General features: G+C 52.5%; 1 protein-coding gene across 2 annotated transcripts; it reads left to right on the forward strand.

Annotated features, from left to right (window-relative positions):
• The first annotated feature begins 19,741 nt into the window (after positions 1-19,741).
• On the forward strand, positions 19,742-23,477 carry LOC136496903 (polygalacturonase QRT3-like). Of its 2 annotated transcripts, none has more exons than XM_066492681.1 (3): positions 19,742-20,290; positions 21,985-22,221; positions 22,344-23,477. In XM_066492681.1, exons 1-3 carry the CDS (start codon positions 20,006-20,008, stop codon positions 23,340-23,342), a joined length of 1,521 nt encoding a protein of 506 aa, XP_066348778.1. In that variant the 5' UTR covers positions 19,742-20,005; the 3' UTR covers positions 23,343-23,477. The 2 variants fall into 2 exon arrangements, with proteins under 2 accessions (XP_066348778.1, XP_066348779.1); XM_066492682.1 differs by lacking the exon at positions 19,742-20,290 and adding an exon at positions 21,413-21,911.
• Positions 23,478-23,519: the final 42 nt, after the last annotated feature.

A 23,519-nucleotide genomic window follows, 5' to 3' on the forward strand; every position in this document is an offset into this window, starting at 1 on the left:
GCGACTTTAGGTTCACAACAGAAATATGATGCTTTTGTGGAGACACGATCGTACCTTCCAAGTGTAGGGAGAAAAGCATCTTCTGGTTCGTAGGAACAGATGATAGCAAAGTGAGCAGCACAGTCACTCACTCCACAGTGCTCCCACTCCATCACCTTTTTTCAAGCTACCTCCGGGTTAAGAAGCTTTCTCCGTTGCAAAACTCATTGGCTCGGAATGCCACTGCAGAGAGCAAAGCTCCATTCTTTTCACCTCACCGATGGTGCACACAGCATATTGGACCATACTTCAGCTCAGAATTACTAGGGCCCTGTTTGGAACACGGTAAATTTTCCTGTCTGTACATATTTTTCTATGAAATTGAATCACAGTAAACTTTTTCCTGTTTGTGCGCTTTTTTCTATAAAATTGAACTGATTCCTATAAAATTCCTGCACGATTTATGGGTTCCAAACAGACCGTAGATGATGGTAGCTTCCAAGAAATTCAGAGCATCTTGCTAGAATGAAGAATGCAAATGAAAGAAGGGAACAAAGGAAACCGAGAGCGTGGAAGACCCAAGGAAAGGTAAGGAAGGTAAAGCAAAGGAGATGAGAAAAAAGATGGTGAAAGAAACACAAGGGCTAGCGAACAACCAAGTCGAAAGCTGAGGAACCCTCACCAATTTGTTAAATATAATATTTTACCGAGTTATATTGGAAAATTTAGTGTGGCATGTCCTTTGGCAAAATCATGCATCTGCCACTACAAGCACAAGCACCCATCAGCAATCAGCAATACACAAAATTCATCCACCCAAAACACAAATCTCCACCCTTACGCAATAACAATAGTGCCAAAATGTGTGGAAATGTTCTAAGAGTGCGAAAATGGTGGTCGAAGTTGGTCAGGCAAGGCCCAACCCATGCCAAAAATTTGGTTGGTGGCAGTTGGACATGAGCACAAAATGTAGGGGAAGCACACCTCGTGACCTGGGGTCCAGGGCCCGTGGCCCCGCTTCGATTCTCGATGATGGTTGGCAGACCGAACCCGTGTCAATCAGTAAGGACTATAGTAGGGGAAGGGGGGGCCATGCCCCCGCCCCCAAACACAACCATATTTTTTTACTTAATATCTATATTTTAATGGTTTATATTATATATGATAAAGATTCTTGTCATATTATTAGTGTCTTCTAGATAACAAATTACAGTACACATAATTAGAATATATTTAATTTATCTAAACTTGTTTACCTAACATATTAGGACACATTTAATAAAAATTTAGGTTTTACTAAATGTATACTCCATACTTACATTTTATTATATTTTACATTTTATTGAATACATATTCAACTAAAAGAAGTATTTTTAGAAGCGTCAGAATGGATTCTTAGAGGCGGGCACGGGCGTCCGCCTCCGACAAATGCTCATTGTTAATCGGCCATTTTCGGAGGCAGACATCGTGGCCACCTCTGTTTCTTAGTATTAATAGAGGCTTGCGCTTTAAGATGTGTCTATCTCTATTAATGATTAATATAGGCAGGCCATTTCCCTCTTGGGCGCCTCCGCGAATAATAGAGTTGGTATCCATTTATTTTCTCGAACGTGCCATTGGCACGGTATTCATTAAGCAGAAGAAGAAGCGTTTTATAAATTAAAGCTAGGGCGGTAATTTAAGGTTACCGAACCAAACACCGATAGAGCTCACACAGTTGTGATTACAAAAGAAACTACGTAGTGACCGTGAAGAAGATCAAGCATAGGGACAAACATAGTAGGCCCTGAATTCAGCGGCTAAAAAGCGTTGTGCTCGAAGCCAGTGAGGTTTAGCTCCATGGCCACTGGATTAAAATCTGGAGCGAAGAGCGCATGAAGGGCCTCCTGTTTGGAGGACAACAACGGCGTAGCGAAGCATGCCTTGATACTGTCCAAAGCCGCAAGATCCAAACTCTGCGCCATGTTTGTGATCCCTAGTTTTTGCTTCAGCACATTTTGTGCCTGAATAGTCAGGTTGTAGGGCTTGGTCTTAGCAGCAAACCTCCCACACCGACTGTCGGTGCAGAAAGTGATCAACTAGTAAATATTTGTAGTTTTACTGTATGTTGTGATCGGAGGTGGCCTAGCACTCAATGACACAGGATTTATACCGGTCCAGGCAATGTGCCCTACGTCCAGTCAGGGTCGGTCGGCGACTTTATTCCTGAGCCTAGGTGCTCGAAGTCTATAGTGGGGTTACAAACGAGAAGGAGAAAGGAGGGGTTATACAAGAGGTTCGGAAGGCTCCGACCGGAAGGGTTGCAGTCAGAACCCGGTGGTACTACGGTTGTAAGGGGTTGGTGTCAATCTAGTGAGTCTAAGCTTGAAGAAGTCAATCTCCCCTGGTTGGAGGGAGTGCATCCCCTTTTATAGATGAAGGGGATGGCTCTTTACAGGTGAGAGGAGAGAGAGTACAGATATTTCTAAGCCTTACTACCTACGGTGATGAAAACTGGATAATGGTTGAAGCCTCCCAATACTGTCGATGTCGCTGTAGGATGTCAGATGTGCACGGGGGGTCGAGATATCTTCTTCAGGAATGATGGACGCCGGTACCTGCAAATACTTCTGGATGCCTGGTGGCATGTGAGGAGCCGCGCTATGTTCACTCGGTATGGCAGATCCTGGAGCCCATACTGCGATCGATGTCCAGAGACATGTGGGGGGCTTACCGTATGGGAGTTTCTAGCGGCCCCTACAATACTTTATGTCAGGGTGGCTGCAGAGCACTGTTTCGCGCAGGGTATGGTCCCTGGTACAGTGGTTTTGACCTATGAGTCATGCCTTGCCTTTCTCTGCATGTCTTCTGGTTCCTTCTGAACGGGGAGCCCTCCGGTCGGATGGCTCCAGTCAGCCCTTAGTGCGCCGGTCGGAGAAGAGCGGTGAGCAGGCTTCCCGTGAGCCCCGGTCACGGGGTCGGAGTAGGAAGCAGCGTTTTGGGCCAAGCCTTCTGATTGGAGAGACTGCTTGGAGATGGCTGGTGCCTGAAGCGAGTGCTCCGGTCGGAGAGGTGGGCCAAAGAAGCTGACGAGCGGGCACCTATTCTTACGGGTAGACCTTCTGGTCGATGATCGGCCTACCCTTCCGTCCTACTGAAAGGTCCTAATATGGCTAGAGGGGGGTGAATAGCCTATTTAAAAATCTACAAATCAACTAGAGCAATTTGATTAGTATGACAAATAGCGTAATGCAAACTTGCTCTAGCTCTACAAGGGTTGCAAGCCACCTATCCAACAATTCTAGTTGCAATGATTACTTAGGCACACAAACTTGCTATGTAATTACTCACTAAGAGCTCTCAATCTTGCTACTCTTAAGAGCTCAACTAGATGAATGTAAATAATAAAGCAAGCTCTCAATTCTAATTACACTAAAGAGCTTGTATCAACTAGTTTGCAAGAATGTAAATAAGTGAGTAAGGTGATTATACCGACGTGTAGGGGATGAACCAATCACAAGATGAATATATAGCCAATCACCAAGAGAATGCCAAAGACAAGAGACAAACGATTTTCTCCCGAGGTTCACGTGCTTGCCAACACGCTACGTCCCCGTTGTGTCGACCAACACTTGGTGGTTCGGCGGCTAAAAGGTGTTTCACAAACCTTGTCCACACAATAGGACACTGCAAGAACCGCCCCACAAGTGAGGTAACTCAATGACACGAGCAATTTACTAGAGTTACCTTTCGGTGCTCCGTCGGGGAAGGTACAACTCCCCTCACAATCACCAGAGATGGCCACGAACAATCACCAACTCGTGCCGATCCTCCACCACTACACCGAGCCATCTAGGTGGTGGCAACCACCAAGAGTAATAAGAGAAATCCACAGCGCAACACGAATACCAAGTGCCTCTAGATGCAATCACTCAAGCAATGCACTTGGATTCTCTCCCAATCTCACAATGATGATGGATCAATGATGGAGATGAGTGGGAGGGCTTTGGCTAAGCTCACAAGGTTGCTATGTCAATGAAAATATGCAAGAGAGTGAGCTTGAGCTGGCCATGGGGCTTAAATAGAAGCCCCCAAGAAATAGAGCCGTTGTACCCCTTCACTGGGCACACTGCGGGCTAACCGGATGCTCTGGTCAGACTTGACCGGACGCTGGCCCTCAACGTCCGGTCGACCAATGGACGCCACACATCACTAGCTTCAAACGCTGTTCGTCAGATTTCAACGGCTATGAAGCTGACCGGACGCTCCGGCAAAATTGACCGGACGCTGAAGGCCCAGCGTCCGGTCGTTTCTAGTAAGCTCCCCGAGGCGTATTTTTTCGACCAGACACGTCCGGTCCACCTTGATCGGACATAGACCAGTGTCCGGTGCAATACCCTAGGTACTGTGCAGACCCGTCAGTTTGACCGGATGCAGCCTATCAGCGTCCAGTCGCTGAGTGACCCAGCGTCCGGTCAATAGACCGATGCGTGCTCCCTCTGCTGCCACTGACTAGACGCACCGATCTAGCTGAGGCTAGCATCCGGTCACTTGCAGTGACCTCCAACTTTTTTGTCTAGAGCGCCCGTGGCACCGTCGGACTGTCCGCCGGTAGAGTTTTCTTACCCTTGCACCTAAACTTCACCACCCTTGATCAAATGTGCCAACCACCAAGTGTATCACCTTGTGCACATGTGTTAGCGTATTTTCACAAACATTTTCAAGGGTGTTAGCACTCCACTAGATCCTAAATGCATATGCAATGAGTTAGAGCATCTAGTGGCACTTTGATAACCGCATTCCGATACAAGTTTCACCCCTCTTAATAGTATGGCTATCAATCCTAAATGTGATCACACTCGTTAAGTGTCTTGATCACCAAAACAAAATGGCTCCTACATTTTATACCTTTGCCTTGAGCCTTTTGTTTTTCTCTTTCTTCTTTTCCAAGTTTAAGCATTTGACCATCATCATACCATCACCATTGTCATGATCTTCGCCATTGATTCATCACTTGGAGTAGTGCTACCTATCTCATAATCATCTTGATAGACTAGGTTAGCACTTAGGGTTTTATCAATTAACCAAAACCAAACTAGAGCTTTCACCTGTTGTGTTTTAGTTTTTTGGGCCGTCCCATGAAATATATGTTTGTTTTCCTAGGCCAAGCCCAAGCGTGGAAGCCGGTCCTCGAGGGACTCCAGGTTTATGAACCCGATAGGAGCCCTCGAGCCCCTGAGCGATTTGAGCCGAATCGTCCGAGGGATTTTTGTCTTGCTAGCGGGTGCGCGTGAGCGCACCCACGGGTGTAGCCCCCGAGCCCCCGGGTGGTTCGGGCGGAACCGACTGGGGGGTTCTTTGTGTTGTGTCTGTGGGTGCGCGTGTTTTGAGTTTTAAGACGTGATTTTATTTAACCATGGCGTCGTTGTGCAGCCGAGGTGTTTTTAAGCGTGGGGATTGGATTGATACAGAACTTATTGATCCCGGTGTCGGTGAGCACCGGGGATCGAGCGAGGAGTTTTAGTTTTTGGATGTAACAGAGTTTGATCTTTAGCATCGGTGCATGCCGTGGGATCGAGTAAGGTGGAGTCACGAGTAGACCCAGGCGTCGGTGCTCGCCGTGGATCGAGAGAGTTAGTTTTAGTTAGTGAAGCCATCTGAAGCCGTTACGCGAGTTTAGGAGTCGCGGTCCTAGGAGCCGTAGCAGGATGTCGTCAATCCTGTCGACGCGAGTTTAGGAGTCGCGGTCCCAAGAGCCATAGCCGGATGTCGCCTATCCCGTCGACACGAGTTCAGAGTCGCGGTCCCATGGCATTTATGCCCCCAAGCCCTATCGAGCCTTCATGGGGGTTGTGAGTTGTTTTGCGCTACCCCATTCGGTTCCTCACAACCGGAAGGGCTGAGTTTCGTCACCTGTCCCGATCGCTCAGGCTCGAAGACTAGCTCGGTGAGCTCGCTAACAGGTGTGATCGAGTGGAATCTGGGTCCGTCGTTCACGATGAGGTCGGCATAGCCCTCTTGTGGCATTCCACTACTCCTTTACCTATAGCCCGGTAGATGCCTAGGTCGCTCCACAGAGCAACCCAGGTGGCCTAATGGCCTCCCCTCGATGGAGATTCCGTGGGCTTAGCGAGAGGTTCAGGATCAAACGAGAAGGTTGAGATGACCCAGTTTGCCAGACCAGGCAAAGGCCGCATGGTGCTCATCTACGGTTTTCTCCCCTGGCTCTGTTCGGTTGCTCATATCGAATGAGGCAAGCCACCGCTTCGTGGCGCAACATGAAGCGTTCTGGTGCATTTCACTGCACGTGCAATGCTTAGTTCTCAAGCCCTCGGGTGGTCCATGCCCTAATCGTCCAGGGGTTTTAGGTGTATGGAATGAAATGCGCGTATGGATTCATGAATGTTTAATGAAATGGGCGTATGGATGTATGAATGTTTTATGAAATGCGCGTGTGGATGTATGAATGTTTTATGAAATGTGCGTATGGATGTATGAATGTTTTAAATTGAAATAGAGGGGCTTCGATAGTGTTTTACCTTGAAGACTAGAGAGACGGGGTTCATCGGTCTCTAGTTGGAAATGTCCGTCCGGGACCTAAGAGACAGGGTTCAGAGAGCTTCAGTCGGAAATGTTCAACCGAGACCCGTGCTTGTCATTCGAGACGGAGTCGGCATGGCCTGCATGGGGCACCCCTTCGCTTCCTACCTGTATCTTAGGTGCTTATCCTGAGTGAATCGATCGACTCAGGAGGCCGGTCGATCTCTCCTAGGTGGCTCGATCGACTCAGGGAGGTCTGGTTGTCTTTCGACGAAGATTTCGTGTGGTGGGGCCTGCACGACTGGAGTGACGGAGTTCGAAGGGCTCCAATCGAAAACGTCCGACCGGTACCTTGGTGTCCTGAGAGATGGGGTTCGAAGAGCTCCAGACGAAAAAGTCCAACCGGGACCTGTATCTCAGGTGTTTATCCTGAGTGAATCGATCGACTCAGGAGGCCGGTTGATCTCTCCCGGTGGAGATTTCGCTGTTGGATCTCTCTAGGTCTGGCCTAGGGAGATGGGGAGTCATCCGCGTGCGGTGGCGCTTCGGTTTTTGTGCCCAGCGCATGGTAGTGGTTGATCATGCGGTAGTGGTGGGCCATGGCCAGGCCACGTCCCGTCCGATTAGGAGCTGTTCCATCGAGCAGGGCATGTCTTATCTGCATTAAATGAAAGAAAGAGAAAGAATCTCGCCCTGTTGTTCCGGCTTCCCTAATCGGCGTGTCCCTCCATAACTGCCGCTCTCTTTTCCTTAAGTAGGAGAGGGGAGAAGGCTTTCGTTTCGCTCTCTTGCCTATTCTTTGTCTACCGCCGCCTTCTCTCCGCCTCTTTGCCGTGAGCATTCCTAAGAGCTGCGGAGGTTTCTAGGAAAGAAGGGGAGAGAGCAAGGGAGAAGAGAGGTACTCACAAAATGTCAGACTGGAGGTCGTCCATCGTGAGGGCATCGGTGCTGGAGGCATTCGTCGCGAAGGGGTTCCTTTCGCCGCAGGAGGTGGTGCACTAGAGGGTCCCCGAGAAGGAGGAGTTCCCACAACCTCGTCCTGATGAGATGGTGTCATTCCTTACCTTCCACGAGCATGGATTAGGATACCCCACGCACTGGTTCATGCGCGGGCTCCTCAACGAGTGGGGTCTGGAACTGCAGCACCTCAACCCGATGGGGGTGCTGCACATCGCTGGCTTTGTCACCGTCTGCGAGGCTTTTCCTCAGGATGGAGCCACATGTGGACCTCTTTTGGCTCTTCTTCTCCGAGAGAGCCATGGCGGACTAGAGTTCGGCCGAGATCGCTCCGGTCAGAGGCTTCACCCTGCAGCAGAAGCCACGCGTGGGAGGATCGTATCCCATGTACTCCCCATGTGACTCCAACCGGGGATGGCATGGGGAGTGGTTCTACATTAGGAATCCGGCAGGGGCACCATTTCCGGCGTTTATCGGCGGGAGGCCGGTGAAGCAGAAGAGTTGGTCATGGGGCTACACCCACATGGAGAGGCACAAGGTGGAGGTCATCGAGGAGGAGCTCCAAAAGCTCGTAAGGGACGGCCTTGATGGGGTACCGGTGTTCCACACCCTTTACCACCACTGGGTCGTGCCGTTGGTGGAGAGGATGCACCCGATGTGGAAGTATGACGGCCGATCGAACCCTGACCGTGCGTCATTGGAGGAGATGCTAGACAATGCGATCTGGAGTCACGTTGGCCAAGTGCTGCAACTGAGGCCTAACGAGATGGTGGTGGGAAAACCCATACCGTTTAATGCCTCGATCATGCCCTCGCTGGTATGCTCCCTCACTTTGCTCGTGCTTTTTCCTCTTTCCCTCTTCTTTTTTGATTTTGGTTCATTCGTTTCATAGGGTCTTGGGAGGTACAAGTCCCAGCCACACCTTCCCAAGGGGGTGGCAGGCCGGGCCTAGTAGGCCGCCCAGAAGGAGGCAGCAGACGCCCGAAAGAAGAAGAAAACCAAAGAGGTTTAGCAGAAGGAAGAGAAGAAGGAGGAGGTCGCCTGGCGCGTGAGGGCCGGGGAATGTGCGAGCGACGTCGAGTCGGAACTCGCGTCGGATGATCCTACGGATCTAGACGACATGGCCTTCTCTAATGAGGAGGAGAGTCGGGAGGTCGTTGCGACCTCGGCGGTGCATCATGACCCTATGGCGATGTCTGCTGGCGAGGAGTAGGAGGCCATGCAGCGCACGGAGGTTCCTACGTTGAGGAAGCGTGTGGCCAGCGCGGACACCGTTGGCGAGCGAGCGGTGAAGCGGACACGGTCACCGTACCCCTCGATGGCGTTGCTAGCTCCGTCGTTGCCTGTGGCGGACACGGTCGGTCAAGATGAGCAGTCCGAGGGGTGGACTAGCACCCGGTCGACGCGTGACTCATAATCGGGGGACGCCCCGCCCACTGCTTTGGTCGGAGAGCCCCGAACCGGAGGTCGTAGCGACCCACAGGGCGGGCAGGAGTGGGTTGGGATGATTCTGACCTCATCTGAAGTGAGGGGGCACGGGTCGCAGTCCAGGAGCGGTCCTCATCCTGTGGGCCCATTGTCATCGGAGCCTGTCTTCAGAGTAGTGCCACTCGCCACCCGGTATGCTTTCTTTTGTTGCTTCTTCGTCTTTTGGTGGTCGAGTCTTTTTGGAGTGTGGCTTACCATGATTTTTATCAGCGGCCGAGGGACGCCGAGGTTGAGCATCGCCCCGACCTCTATGCAGGAGGTTTGGAGGCCCACTCTACAGCGTGTTGCGGCGAGCGAGGGGGGCAACAGGGTGGCAGCGTCGAACCCTTCCCTCCTGGGGGTGGTGTCCCCTGGGGCGGCTACTGGTAACGTGACAGCGGCAGTGGCATTGTTGGCAGCGATCTCGATGCCAGTGGCAGAGGTAACCCTTACAGCCCCTCCTCCACCGGCCACGGTGGAGGAGACGAGGGGGGTGAGCTCCCCACTACACCGAGTGGAGGGCTGCATGCCCCATCCCTGTCATTGGAGTCAAAGTCACAGGAGGGAAGCGTGTCTGGAATGGAGTTAGGACGCCAGACGGTGTCTCATGCGAACGTGGTGGTGGAGATCCCGTCTGACGATGAGGCGGATATCGTGGCGGATCCACCGGTGTCGCCGCAAGAGCTGGCGGTGGTCCGGTTGGAGGCTGGGCCCTCCGGTGGTTCATCAGCGGGTGACCTAGAGTGGCCCTTCCCCGAGGACCCGTCAAAGGCAAGGTTCGTCCTCCGGGATTCTCGGGAGCACCAGCGCTGGGAAATTTTTGGTGGACAAGGGCATGTCATGATGTTCGAGCTCATCGAGCTATCCGCGAAGCTGGAGAGCACCCAGAAGCAGGCTCAGTTTGCCCAGCAGTTGGTTGAGGTCGACCTGTAGCTTGCCGCGGAGGTGAGTTTTTGGTACTTCTCCTTGCCCTTTGAATCTTTCGTTGGTTGTTTTTATAACGCCTGTTTTCGACAGGAATAAGGAAGGTGTCATCCCATAAGTCTCACTTCCTCTGGGCAGAACACACCCAGATGGCTGAGCTTGAGCGCCGGGTGGAGTTCGCTTGCCGCGAGTCCTAGGTCCGAGCGGCCGAGGTGGCTACGGCACGGGCGGAGGAGCAGCGTGCGGCAGAGCGGGCGATTGCTGTCGAGCAAGGGCTCGAGGCGGCAAAGGTCCGTTAGGCAGAGACTGAGGCGGGGCTGCACATGTCCCTGGCGAGCACCGAGGCGGCGCTCCAAGAGGCCTTGACAGCCCTTGAGCCAGAGCGAGCCACCCTAGAGTTGGCATAGAAGGCCCTAGGGGCAGAGCAGAGGGCTCGGTCAAAGGCGGATCGGGAGGTGCTCATGCTCTGGGACTAGGTGATGGGGATGGAGGATGTGAGTGCCTGGCTACGTGAGCAGGTGGCTCGGCAGGTAGAGGATCTCTCCACCCTTGATGCCTCTTGCGTCGGTGCGTACCTTTTTGTTTTCTCGTGGTGTTGATTCCTTTTCCCCCAGCCTGTTTTTGAGCTTGTTGCCCTCCTCGCAGAGCTAGGAGAAAAGGTGAAGGCGCTGGAGCGAGACCTAGAGACGACCAAGGCAAACTTCAGCCGAAATGTCGAGGAGCTGGCCAAGTCCCGTGAAGAGCGACATGCTCTCGAGGGGGAGCTTGGTCAGATTCGCAATGCTGCCTAGCTCGTCGTCTTGGAAGTCTTTGGGTCAGCGCCAAGTACCAGCGCGTCTACGGTTCAGCTGGTGGAGGTCCCGGACCTAGACTTCGCCACTGTCTGTGGCGGGTATGCTGAAGGCCTGAGCATGGAGGACATCTAGTCAATTGGGGTGAGCCTGTTGCCGCATGCGCGGTTGGTGTCAGAGCAGGTCTCCACCGAGTGGGTGATGGATGTTCGCCGTCAGGACATGGCCCGAAGCATGCGTGGAGAGGATGCCTTCGAGCCTGTAGATAGCACGGAGCCTGGTTTAGGGGGTAATGTCGCCTCGGCCCTGATCGAGCCAAACGTCGTGCTGTCGGAGAGCGAGCAGCCTGCGCCTTCGTCGGTCGCGCCGTCAACAGATGCCGCTGGGTCGGTTTAATGCCTTTTTTAAATACAAGTAGTTAGTAAATGTAAAAAGTTTAAGTTCATGGGGGGAACCCCTGTGTAAAATGTTCATGTGTGTTTTAATGACTGCAATCGGTTTTTGTTTTTGTGATGGAGTTGCTCCTTTCGGGGAAGCTTGTTCCCTTTTGTTCCTTAGTTCTCCCTTAGCATAATTTTGTTTTAAATTTCTTTCTATCTCGTACCTGCCCATTTATTCCGTAGGTCACAACTTTGCGAGCCCAGGGCGTGGCCGCGAGGCTCGGCCGGTCATAGCCATAGGAAAAGGCGGGGTGCGATCAGTCGGAATGTTCTAAAGCAAAGTTACGTAAGGTAAAACAAAGGAACAAACTACCCTTTTGTTCAGGTAGGAAGGAGTTTCTTCATACAAAACCAAAAAAGTACTTAGGGTAAAAACAAAAACAAAGGGGTAGTAGAGCCCCCTAGTGGAGCCCCCGAGCGCCCCAAGCCGAAAAGTGTTCGGGTCGGGGCGCTCTTACAGGAGCGTTCGCTAAGTAAAGGTAAGACTGAAACTTAGGAAGAGAAGAAAAGACATAGTTGTTCTAAGGTCATTGGAGAGAGCGTCGTCGTCGTTGTCCTTCAGTCGGTAGGCTTCCGGTCAGATCCCTTCGTGCTCTAGTCGTCTGGATCCTTGTCCGCTGCACCCCCTTCTTCGGTCGCTGTCTCCTCGCCTTTTTCTTCCTTTGGCCTACCGACCTACCTCAGCAGGCGCCTAAGGAGCTGGTAGTCCTTGTAGAGATGGTTGATGGGATAGTTGTGGTTGGTGCATGGGCTCTCCATGAGATCGTGGAAGTGGCCCGGAGGGTCTTGCTAGGGCTGAGTGCCCGCGTAATCTGTCGCGGCGGCCAACGCGGAGTTGGCCGCTCGACGGTGATCCTTTCTGTTCTTCTTTCCCCTATGTGTGGAGGGGCCTTCGTCTTGATCCTGGCGCTTGGCCTTGCCTTTGTCGCGGCCCCCGTTGAAGCGCGGCAGAAAAGGTGCTTGCTGGGGGTGTTGGACAAAGGTCCGTGGTTCCAGGCTATCAGGGCTGGGACTCCGACCGACATTGCACGCGTCTTGGTTTGGCCCAAGCCGCGCATAGATAGGCGGTCGGCACGGGGTGGCCGTCAAGTCAAGATGAGGTGTGGTTGTGGCTTCTTGTGCCACAATCGGTGGTTGTGGCGATGACAGGGTGTAGTGCCCCATCTGTTGTGTCCTTATTCCCCGGACGGGGAGCGAGGTCACGAGTCGGCGTCGTGATGCGGAGCACTCCGCTTGTTGAACGGCGGTGGTCTCCAACAGTACCCGGAGGTTCTGGTGGATTGCTCGTCCACGAGGGTTGTTTGGCTCGGGCAGGTCACGTAGGAGCATTGCCGCGGCGGCCATGTTCTAGCTGGCCCAAGCGAACTGTGGGGGGTTGGTCCCCCAAACTGGAGCATTGCGCTAGGACTGACGGGCACGACCTCGATCGCCGCCCGCCGGTCCATGCGCATAGGGCGCAGCATGGTGCGCGGGGCGCGTTCGTGCAGTTGGCGGCTGATGCGGCCACTATCGTCGTAGATCCTCCCCGTGCTCACCTATGAGCTCGGGGGTCTCCGCGTGAGGACCCGGCGGGGCGTGGGTCCGGAAGGACTCTGTTACCCCTAACGGCCGTTCCGGGGCATCCGCCGCAGCGTACTTCCGGGACCGACGGTGGCTAGGCGCCATGTCACTGATGCTGGAGCCATCACTCCCGACGTCATCATCCATGATGTCGAGGAAACAGGTGGGAGCATAGCTCGCCATCCCCACGAACTCAGACGTGAGAGGGTGTGGTGCCAGCACCTTTTGGAGTCCCCGGGCGTATGCGTCCATGGAAGACGCAAGGCCATAGGGGAACCGGCCATATGGCGGCTGCGATGGGGACAACGATAACCCACCGGGTATTTGGCGGAAGATAGAGCGTAGTAAGTAAATAACAACATGTATATTACTCACAGCGGGGTTTGAGCAGAGAGTTTGCTTGGAATGAAGCGCAGATGCCGTGCCGTTGAAGTCGCGCGTCCCGGAGTCGATGGAGGACGTCCCTTCGACGGGTGCCGGGTCATGAGCCTCCTCGCGGAGGTGAAGTACGCCGAGCCGGTTGACGACGAAGTCTAGGCTCCCAAAGCGGAAGGCCTGGGACGGCTCGAAGATGGGTGGAACCCGCATCCCGGCAGGTGAGAGTGCAGGGAACTCCAGCGAGCCAAAGCGAATCGTATCGCCCGAGCCCACCACGGTGGGGGTGGTAGAAAAATGGGCCATCCGATGACCAAAAGAGTGTTGAACGTACAACGTCTTCCCCACGGTGGGCGCCAACTGTCGGTGCAGAAAGTGACCAACTAGTAAATATTTATAGTTTTGCTGTACGTTGTGATCGGAGGTGGCCTAGCACTCAATGACACAGGATTTATACTGGTTCAGGCAACGTGCCCTACGTCCAGTTGGGATCGGTCGGCAACTTTATTCCTGAGCCCAGGTGCTCGAAGTCTGTAGTGGGGTTACAAACGAGAAGGAGAAAGGAGGGGGTATACAAGGGGTTCGGAAGGCTCCGACCGGAGGGGTTGCGGTCGAAACTCGGTGGTACTGCGGTTGTAAGGGGTTGGTGTCGATATAGTGAGTCTGAGCTTGAAGAAGTCGATCTCTCCTGGTTGGAGGGAGCGCATCCTCTTTTATAGATGAAGGGGATGGCTCTCTACATGTGAGAGGGAGAGAGTATAGATATTTCTAAAGCCTTACTGCCTACGGTGATGAAAACTGGATAATGGTTCAAGCTTTCCAATACTGTCGATGTCGCTGTAGGATGTCAGATGTGCATGGGGGGTCGAGATATCTTCTTCAGGAAGGATGGACGCTGGTACCTGTAAATACTTCTGGATGCCTGGTGGCATGTGAGGAGCTGCGCTATGTTCGCTCGGTATGGCAGATCTTGAAGCCCATACTGCGATCGATGTCCAGAGACACGTGGGGGGCTTACCGTATGGGAGTTTCTAGCGGCCCCTACAATACTTTGTGTCAGGGTGGCTGCAGAGCACTGTTTCGCGCAGGGTATGGTCCCTGGTATAGTGGTTTTGACCTGTGAGCCATGCCTTGTCTTTCTCCGCACGTCTTCTGGTTCCTTCCGAACGGGGAGCCCTCCGGTCGGATGGCTCCAGTCGGCCCTTAGTACGCCGGTCGGAGAAGAGCGGTGAGCAGGCTTCCCGCGAGCCCCGGTTGCGGGGTCGGAGTAGGAAGCAGCGTTTTGGGCCGAGCCTTCCGATTGGAGAGACTGCTTGGAGACGGCTGGTGCCTGAAGCGAGTGCTCCGGTCGTTGAGGTGGGCCGAAGAAGCTGACGAGCGGGCGCCTGTTCTTACGGGTAGACCTTCCGGTCGACGATCGGACTGCTCTTTCGGCCTACTGTGTTTTAGTTTTTTGGGCCGTCCCATGAAATATATGTTTGTTTTCCTGGGCCGAGCCCGGGCGTGGAAGCCGGTCCTCGAGGAACCCCAGGTTTATGAACCCGACACCGACGCACCGACATCACCGTTTCCTCAGCCTCGGCTTGTGGATCAACGGGGTCTCAAACAGGATGCATACCCGCGCCTCCAATTGTATCTGTTGGCATCCATCTATGCTTGCCTCTATTAATCAAGACGTCTGTCTTGCAAAATTCCTTTTGTGATAATGTGATCGGTCCCTCCATGTATAATTCTTGGCTCTGCGCCCTGATATTAGTAGTGGTTGACCAACATCATCAGCGTGCATAATTCTTGGCTCTGCGCCCTGATATTAGTAGTGGTTGACCAACATCATCAGCGTGCATGCGCGCATCGCTGAGCAATACAACGCAGCTTGGCGAGACATCTTCGCTTCACGGCAGAGCACGGATGCACGGTAGTGTTGTGTCCTGTCACCTGTGTAGTGCAGTGAGCCCAGGAGGGACAAGCCGACAAGGCCCAAGTTTGTTTCAAGTCCATGGGATTCGATCGGCTAGATTGTGGCCTGCAGTTTCCACCACATGGTTCGAAAATTCACGGTTTGTCTTATTATTTTATTTGGCCAAAAAGGGGAGCATTCGCGTAATTATTAAAGCATAGAAATTGTATCCTAATACGGGCTCTTGTTAGGCTTATTATTCTCTTGTTGCCACACAAGGCCTTAACAAAAACTTGCCTATAGTTGTTCACCACCTTTGCAACTGATGAACTGATCCCAGGATCCCATTCCCATAGCAGCTACTACGTGCCTACTACGTACTGGTTCTAAGTCTTTCTACCTATTCGCTTGTTGATTTTAGTCAGGATTTATCAGTTATGGTATATTATTTTTATTTTATAATAAACCAGTACCAGTTAAGCTTATCAACCCATAAACCGATCAGCAAACAAGTTGTTTGTAATCGATCGAGCACGGGTTTATTTCTTTTTTCCAAGAACGTACGCAGGCATCAGGTTTTACACGGGAACGGGATTGGCGATGGCCGGCACCGTTGCCGTATAGGAGCGTGATTTCTTAAGCATGACAACATGTCAACATGAGCTACTGCAGCGTCGCCGTCGCGCAGGCAGTTAGCTCATTAGCTGGGTTAGGTTAGGTTTCCTGTGCTCTGCGTACGTACGCGTCCCTAGCTAGCTATCCCTTTCACGGTTACACTGTCGCCAACAATGAGCTCATACGAACATCTAAATCTAAAATGGATAGCAAGAGATCTAAAATCAGTCTTCAACAAAGTAACTATACGGGAGACCTATTCTGGATTGCCTAAGAGGCACAACCCAAATATGAGCATCCCATCTCCTGAAAACCCATTGGCAGAAATGATTCTCTTTTAGATCTTGTTGTTGGATAAGATGCCGAATAGGTATTGAACTTTTTGCCTGTAGTGCTATCCAAGGACGAATAAGTCTTGTATTTTGGGTATTATTGTTGGAGATAGCCTTAGGCAATAGGAGGCATATGGATGGCCGGATGGGGCAGTTGCGTCTTGCATGTATGTAGTGTTAAAAGGCAGGCAGAGGCATGAGCATGCATAAGGGCTTGTTTGGTTGGAGACCTGGGTGACTTACTTGGCAGAAAGTGTTGCCTGGAAAGCTGATGAGTTTTGCCTGGTGAGGCAAGGTCAGAGACAGTCTGTTTGGTTTGATGCCTGTGCCTGAGAATGCTTATGCGACTGAAATTTTACTTTTTTTTTATTGTTTGTATATGATTAATGAACGCTATTATTGTGTGTTTACTAAATAAATAACTTAAGTTAATTATCTATTCTTTGTTAAAATATTAATTTAATTTTTTTTCTAATGACATATCTCTATATGTATTTAATTATAGTAGAAAGAGATAAGTAAAGACAAAAAAATATTTTTGTGTTTAGACAGTAAAAAAAAATTGTCGCTACGTGACTCCTATTCCATTAGCTAATCATGGTGATTAGGCGAGACAACAATCATGCCAGAGCCCGGCACTCAGTTTTGAATTACACTATAATATTTTTCTCTACAAATATACAATAATTTATGGTATCTTATATACTATGTTAGCGTTTATACATGGAAAAAGGGAGAGGAAGAACCTGCTGTAATTATGGTCTTTTGGAATTAATCAAGTGACCATTAATGTCAATATGTGTTTAGACCAGGTAAACTACGCAGCCTGAGCCAAGCGGACGTTTTCCACCGTCTGGGCGTGCACACGGCTGCCTGCGTCAGTCAAGCTCTCAGGGCGAGCTCCTAAGGTATCCAAACAGGCCCCAAATGCGAACGATTCGTGAGGCGCCCACTTTCCTCCTCCCTCTCTGCGTACGCACGCGTCTACTAGCTTTTACATTTTCTTTCTCACAAAAAAAAGAACTCCACTCCACGTATCATGGATCGATCAGCGAGCTGGTGAGCCTGTGACTGACTGTGATGATGGAGCTGTGAAGGTCACTGTCTCCCCTGAAAATCTGGGAGACACACTTTGTCCGTGTTGGCGAAATGTCACAACACGAGCTGTGAACCTGATCGATAGATGGCCAATAAACAGTGCACCTATGACCTATCTCTGCCAGCATGCATATGCAGAGACGACACGGCTACATCTGCGCGCGCGTATGGCTGTGGGCCGTGGCCGCATCACCGCATGTGACGTCGGCGGCGGAGAGGACGGTTCTGCAGCTTGTCAAGGCTGAGGTTGTTGCGAGAGCGCGTGTATCAGGTGCAGGTGCAGCGATGCTATACGGCGGGCGTAAAACTCACCAAACCCAACCATCTGACCCGGCAGAGGAGGGGCAAGAAAGATAGGTCGACAACCGCCGGCCGGCCGGCCGAACACGAAACGACCTAGCGCGATCTCGGGCTCATGACGAACGGCAGCACAACCTGGTCCAGTCATCGACCAGCATGCGTGGACCAGTACTGGAGCAACACGCGAGGACCTACTGTCCGTGTGTTCTCTCGATCGCTTCATCGGTTGGCATGGGGACTTCGTGTCCGACGCTGTGATGCTGGCTGCAGCACGCACGGCACGGCAAGAACGCACGCACCTGGGAAGCAACAGAGGATGGAGGGAGACGGGGGCAAACAAAATCCCCCCGTGCGTCGTGGGCATCGGCGCATCGCAGATGGCGATGGCCATAGCCCATAGCTTAGCTAGCCTGCGCGTTGGACGTACTTGGGCGCCGGCGGTTGCTTTCGGGGCGTCGTGATCGGCCAGATCCGTTGGTCATCCGCTCCCGTTTCGTCCGCGGACAAATCAAACAGCTAGCCGGCACACATGCCACACAGCTCCGGAAGTCTGGATGCCGCTATACTGCACGTACGCTTACCATTGTCGCTGCAGTGGAAACTTCTCCTGCAGAGACACTGTCTGCCTTTTTTTGCGATTCGTTTCAGAATTCAGATCAGATGGCCTTCGTTCGTTCCGCGCCAAGTGGTGTGCATGGTTGATCCAGTCCAAAGGAACCAATCAAAAGGGTGTTGAACAGTGGCCTTCTTTGTATCGTATATGGGTCGTTGCATGGTCACCGCTACATCTGTCTTTACAGGCAATCAAACACCGTGCCTTTGTAGGTGTACGTCAAAGCATCGACAATTACAGGATTACTGTATCCGCCTATATATTTAAACAAGCACTCACTTTTCATGTCACCGCGCGCGTCCAGTTCACCTGCACACCTGGCAACCGCATCCACGTAAGGCCTTGTTCGGATGCATGCGTATTCATCTCAATCCACCTGTGTTGGAGTGGAATGTAATAGAATTTAGTTTAATTTCACTCTAATCCACTTCAACACACGTGGATTGAGATGAATACATACGCATTTAAACATGACCTTATTGAGTAGCCTGCAAGTCTGCATAAACTCATCAATCAGGCATTATGGCTGCTCGATCATCTGCAGGGACGTTTGTTCGTAAAGCGATGGCTCTGCGAACTTTATAATAATCTAAACCATATTTACTAGTGCTAAATATATATGATGCTCCCTTTCCCTTTTGCGACTTTAGGTTCAACGGAAATATATATATGATGCTTTTGTGGAGACACGATCGTACCTTCCAAAGTTCCAAGTGTAGGGACAAAGCATCTTCTGGTTAGTTGGAAAAGATAATAGCAAAGTGAGCACTGACCATGAGCAGCACACTCACTCACTCACTCTACAGTGCTCCCACTCCATCGCCTTTTTTTCAAGCTACCTCCAAGGTTAAGGAGCTGTATCTTTCCGTTGCAATACTCATTGGCTGGAAATGCCACTGCAGAAAGCAAAGCGCCCCCCCTTTTATTCAAATCTCTGAATTTATTCTTCATATATAAAAAATCAAGGTGCACACAGCATATTCGACCATAGTTCAGATTAGAATTAGATGATGGTAGCTTCCAAGAAATTCAGAGCATCTGATCAGCATCAAGAATGCAAAGGAAGGGAACGAAGGGAAAGGACTAAGGAGAGCGTGCAGAGCACCCAAGGAAAGGAAAGGAAGGTTAAGGAAAGGAGAGGCGAGGAGGAAAAAGATGGTGAAAGAAAGCCAGGGCAGGCGAACAACCAAGTCGAAGTCGGAAGCAGTGGTAGAGGAAAAAAGAATCCCCTCACACCAAAGCAACTTTCCTCAACAGGGCACACCAAGCAGGTGCACTGCACTGCACTTCTAGAACCTGGATTCGCGCGGCGTGCTCCCGGGCCTCGACGATTAGTAAAACCAATACCACTAGTCTATTATCCACGACGCCATCATGGCAAGAGTTACCGTTGGTAAAAAGCTAATCTGGTCCAATCCAACCACCGCCCGTCACCGATGATTGTTTACACTAATAAATAGTAATAAAATAAAGCTCGAAGAGGAAAGAAAGCGCGCGGATCTAGCTCAACTGCGGCATCATGTTCGCGTAAGCTTCGCAGACAGAAACCATAACGGAACGGCTGGTCTGCAAGCTCTGCAGTTGCAGCGGGAGGGCTGGCTGAGGCGCGGTCAAAAACGGCCTTAGTATTCAATGGCGTAGTTGTAGTTCGACGCTGGAGTTGGCAGGAACGAGCGGTGAATCGACTCGTCAAGCAATTATCGATGATTTCGTTTTCGGTCGGCCTCAGCTGTTGAAGCAGCAGGCTACGATGCGAAATGACCCTTTCCGTTCCCTTCTCCACCTGCCTTGTAACCATCGCGGCAACGTGGGCACTTCCAAGCTTTATTAGCTGGTGATGTTGGCGTCTATCTGATCACACCAATAATCCTCTATGACCCCACCACACACACATACTCCTACATCTTCTTCCTCTACCTGCTCATACACCTCTCTGTGACTCTCTCTCATAAGCAATTAAGCATTGCCATTTCAGCACAGAGAGGAAAGGGCGTAGTGCGTGCCACAGAGCGAGACAGAGGAAAGGGAGACGAGCGTTGAGGCCTGGCCCTACGCCATTGATGCGGCAACACTAGTAGCAGAGAGAGGGGCAGCTGCAGCTGAGGCCAGGCTCAAGAAACCGAGAGGCGAAGGGAAGCATGGAGCCTCCGCTGGAGCCTGCGCCAGGACGGAGAGGGAGACGCCTGCTGCCGCTGCTGCTTCTGTGGGCTCTCGCCTTCGCATTGGCCGGCGGTGCGACCGCGTGGCCTCACCCTCACCCTCACGGTCACGGCGGCTCCGTCGGCCTTGGCGCCTCCGCCGCCGCCGGTGCTGGTGCCGGCAGGACCATGGCGGGCGGCGGCGAGCGGTGGTACAGGGATCTGGCGCTCAGGAGGATGGAGAGCGTCACATCCTCCTTCGGGGCCAGAAGAGATTTGGCAACGGTATGTATGTCTTTCCTGTCGCATGCTTTTTCTTTCCTTTAGCTTTCGGGTTCTTCGTTCTCCGTTCTCGCTTGAGTGCGGTGCGGGTGGGGTTCAGGTGTTCATTGCTCTTTGCTCCTACGTCCTACCCTCCTTTTTTTTAATTATTTATTTATTGTTTTTAAATTCATCATACGGTCCCTTGCAGTAATGAGTTGTTTAATGGCCAGATCGTAGCAGTCTCGTCCAGTCAGTCAGTCCCCTCTGAATCTCCTCTGATCATTTGGAGTGCACGGGCACCAGCAAATTAGAGAGACAGACAGACAGATGCGTCGGCTTGCTTTGCAGCTAAGCTTTTACTGGGAGTACATTAATTCTTGCATTTTGCAAGAAAAGTACTCCCTCCAAATAACTGTACTTCTGCGGTTCAAAATTTTCCCCAAATTAAACGACCACATTGCGTATGAGATCCAATATGCATTGCCAAGCTATCTCCTAGAAGGTTGTGCTGCAGCAAGAAAGCAACGCAATGTAAAAATTGACATTGAATAAAATGGTAAGCTGACGCAAGGAGCGGAGTATGTGTGCGGTTCCTGGTCACAAGCTTGCTCCATTTACTGTGCATGCTGTGACTTTCGTGCAAATTGGTGCGGCAGGGTGAAACACGTCAGATGTCAGGGCCTACTTTTCGTAGGGTAATATTGTCATTTGCCTTGTGTACTAAGTTCTCTTTCATGAACCTAAATGTGCAGATAAAATTGAACGGAGGGAGTAACAGCCTTTACCACCAACCAAATGGAGCTTTTGCAATTACAAGTAAAACCACCCCCACCGTCTCGATTTCCGCCGGTCGTCACTTTCGTTTGCTGGTTTCAACCAGCCCAAACCAATCAGCAACAGTATTTTTCTTTCATAACAAACCAGCACCAGCCAGCCTAAATCAATACAGAAATCGATCAGCGAACAGGCCGACTGTCATGCTCAGCAGATCCACACAGTGTTCAGCTGGCATTAAATTTAGTGTAGCAGCTGAAAACACTGTTTGTATTGAAACTTGACGAGAGAAAAACACTGACCGAAAACAAAAACTAAAAAAACTACCAGCCCGCCGACGCTGACCAGCGCAACACGCTGCCAATCATCTGAAGCCTTCCTGGAGAAGCATTACTCAAAATGTCAGGCTCGTCGGTCAGCCAAGCCAACCACCACCATAGGACAGGACGCAAGAGTCATACGCGAGCCGTTTCACCGATGCGCTCCTGCTGCGAGGCCGCCATTTTGCATTGCAGGTGCGTCAGGTTCTTGACCGCAGCAAAGCGCATGACGCCGTCCGTCTGAAACTCTCAATCTACCCCCGCCTGCATTTTCCTCGCGCCAAACTTACGGCATTGCCCACCCAGTTTCCCCGTGCGATTTCGTCAGGAAATGGTTGGCGTGCTCAAACTCCGCACTCCAGCGCTGGCAAAGCAACTTTTTTTTTTTTTCCAAACCTCTGTTTCCGTCTCCGGCAGCGGCAATGCCATGCCAACCACCGCTACCTGCCCCGCGCCAAACGAAAGATATTCGTGCAGCCGTGCTCGCCCCGTGTCAGTCGCACACGATTGCCGCGTCCGTGCGGCAGTCTTTAGTTCAGCGACAACAGGCAAAGTTTTTTTTTCACCCCTTCGGAAGTCGGAACTGTACTGACACGTCTATCTGACCTGGCGTGGATGCAGGCTTCGGCGAGCGCGCGGGTGTACCACGTGACGGACTACGGCGCGGACCCGACCGGCGCCGCCGACGCCACGGCGGCGATCAACAAGGCCATAGCGGACGCGTTCCGCTCGCCGTCCAACGCCACCATGACCGGCGGCATCCCGGACCTCGGCGGTGCCGAGGTGCACCTCGACGGCGGCACGTACCTCATCAAGGGGCCCCTCACGCTGCCGGCATCCGGCGGCGGAAACTTCAAGGTGAAACCGACACGTACCGATCGCCATTTCTGTTTTTTTTGCTAATAGAATAAGGTTGCTGGCTGGCTACTTCCACTGCTGACACATGCATACTCGTACGTCGTTACCGGCGCGTGGTGCAGATCCACAGCGGGTCGCTGCGCGCGTCCGACGACTTCCCGACGGACCGGTACCTGATCGAGCTGTCGGCGTCCAAGAGCAACGGCGGCGGGCGGAGCTACGACTACGAGTACGCCACGCTGCGTGACCTGATGCTGGACTGCAGCTACCGCGGCGGCGGCGTGACGGTGGTGGACTCGCTCCGCGTCGCCATCGACAACTGCTACGTGGCGCACTTCGCGTCCGACGGCATCGCGGTGCGCGGCGGGCACGAGACGTTCATCCGCAACACCTTCCTCGGCCAGCACATGACGGCCGGGGGCGACCCCGGGGAGCGCGGCTTCACGGGCACGGGGATCCGCCTCGACGGCAATGACAACTCCGTGTCCGACGTCGTCATCTTCTCCGCGGCCACGGGGATCATGGTCACCGCGCCGGCCAACTCCATCTCCGGCGTGCACTGCTACAACAAGGCCACGGGCTTCGGGGGCATGGGCATCTACCTCAAGATCCCGGGGCTCACGCAGGCGTGGATCAGCAACTCCTACATGGACTACACCAGCATCGTCGCCGAGGACCCCGTGCTCCTCCACGTGTCCGGGTCCTTCTTCCTCGGCGACGCCAACGTCGTGCTCAAGGCCGTCAACGGCGTCGCCAGGGGCGTCCAGGTCGTCGGCAACATCTTCAGCGGCCGGGATAAGGGCGTCGACATCGTCCAGCTGGACGGCAAGTTTACCACCGTGGACCAGGTGTACGTGCAGCAGAACTCCGCCACGGGGATGACCATCAAGTCCACCTCAGCGCGCGCGTCGGCCGAGGGCAACGGGAGCTCCTGGACGCTCGACTTCTCGCCGGTGCTGCTGTTCCCGGATCGCATCGGCCACGTGCAGTACTCGCTGGTCACCGGCGACGAGTTCCCGGGCCACACGCTCCGGAACGTGTCCGGCAACCAGGTCGTCGTCGCCACAGACAAGGCCGTGTCGGCCACGGTTCACGTGCTGGTGGACCAGAACAGCGACTGAGATGAGAATGAGATGGTGCGTCGAGACACTCCAGCGTGCGTGCGTGCTGCTGCCTGCTCGTGCGGCTGCTGCGAGCGAGGCGTTGTTATTCGTTCGTTTCTTGCATATTTCAGCCATTCACATTCATGTCGGCAATTGTTTGATCGACAAAATGCTCCAGAATGGATCATTTTTTTG

This window comes from Miscanthus floridulus, chromosome 12 (assembly GCF_019320115.1).
Source record: "Miscanthus floridulus cultivar M001 chromosome 12, ASM1932011v1, whole genome shotgun sequence".
Taxonomy (NCBI): domain Eukaryota; kingdom Viridiplantae; phylum Streptophyta; class Magnoliopsida; order Poales; family Poaceae; genus Miscanthus; species Miscanthus floridulus.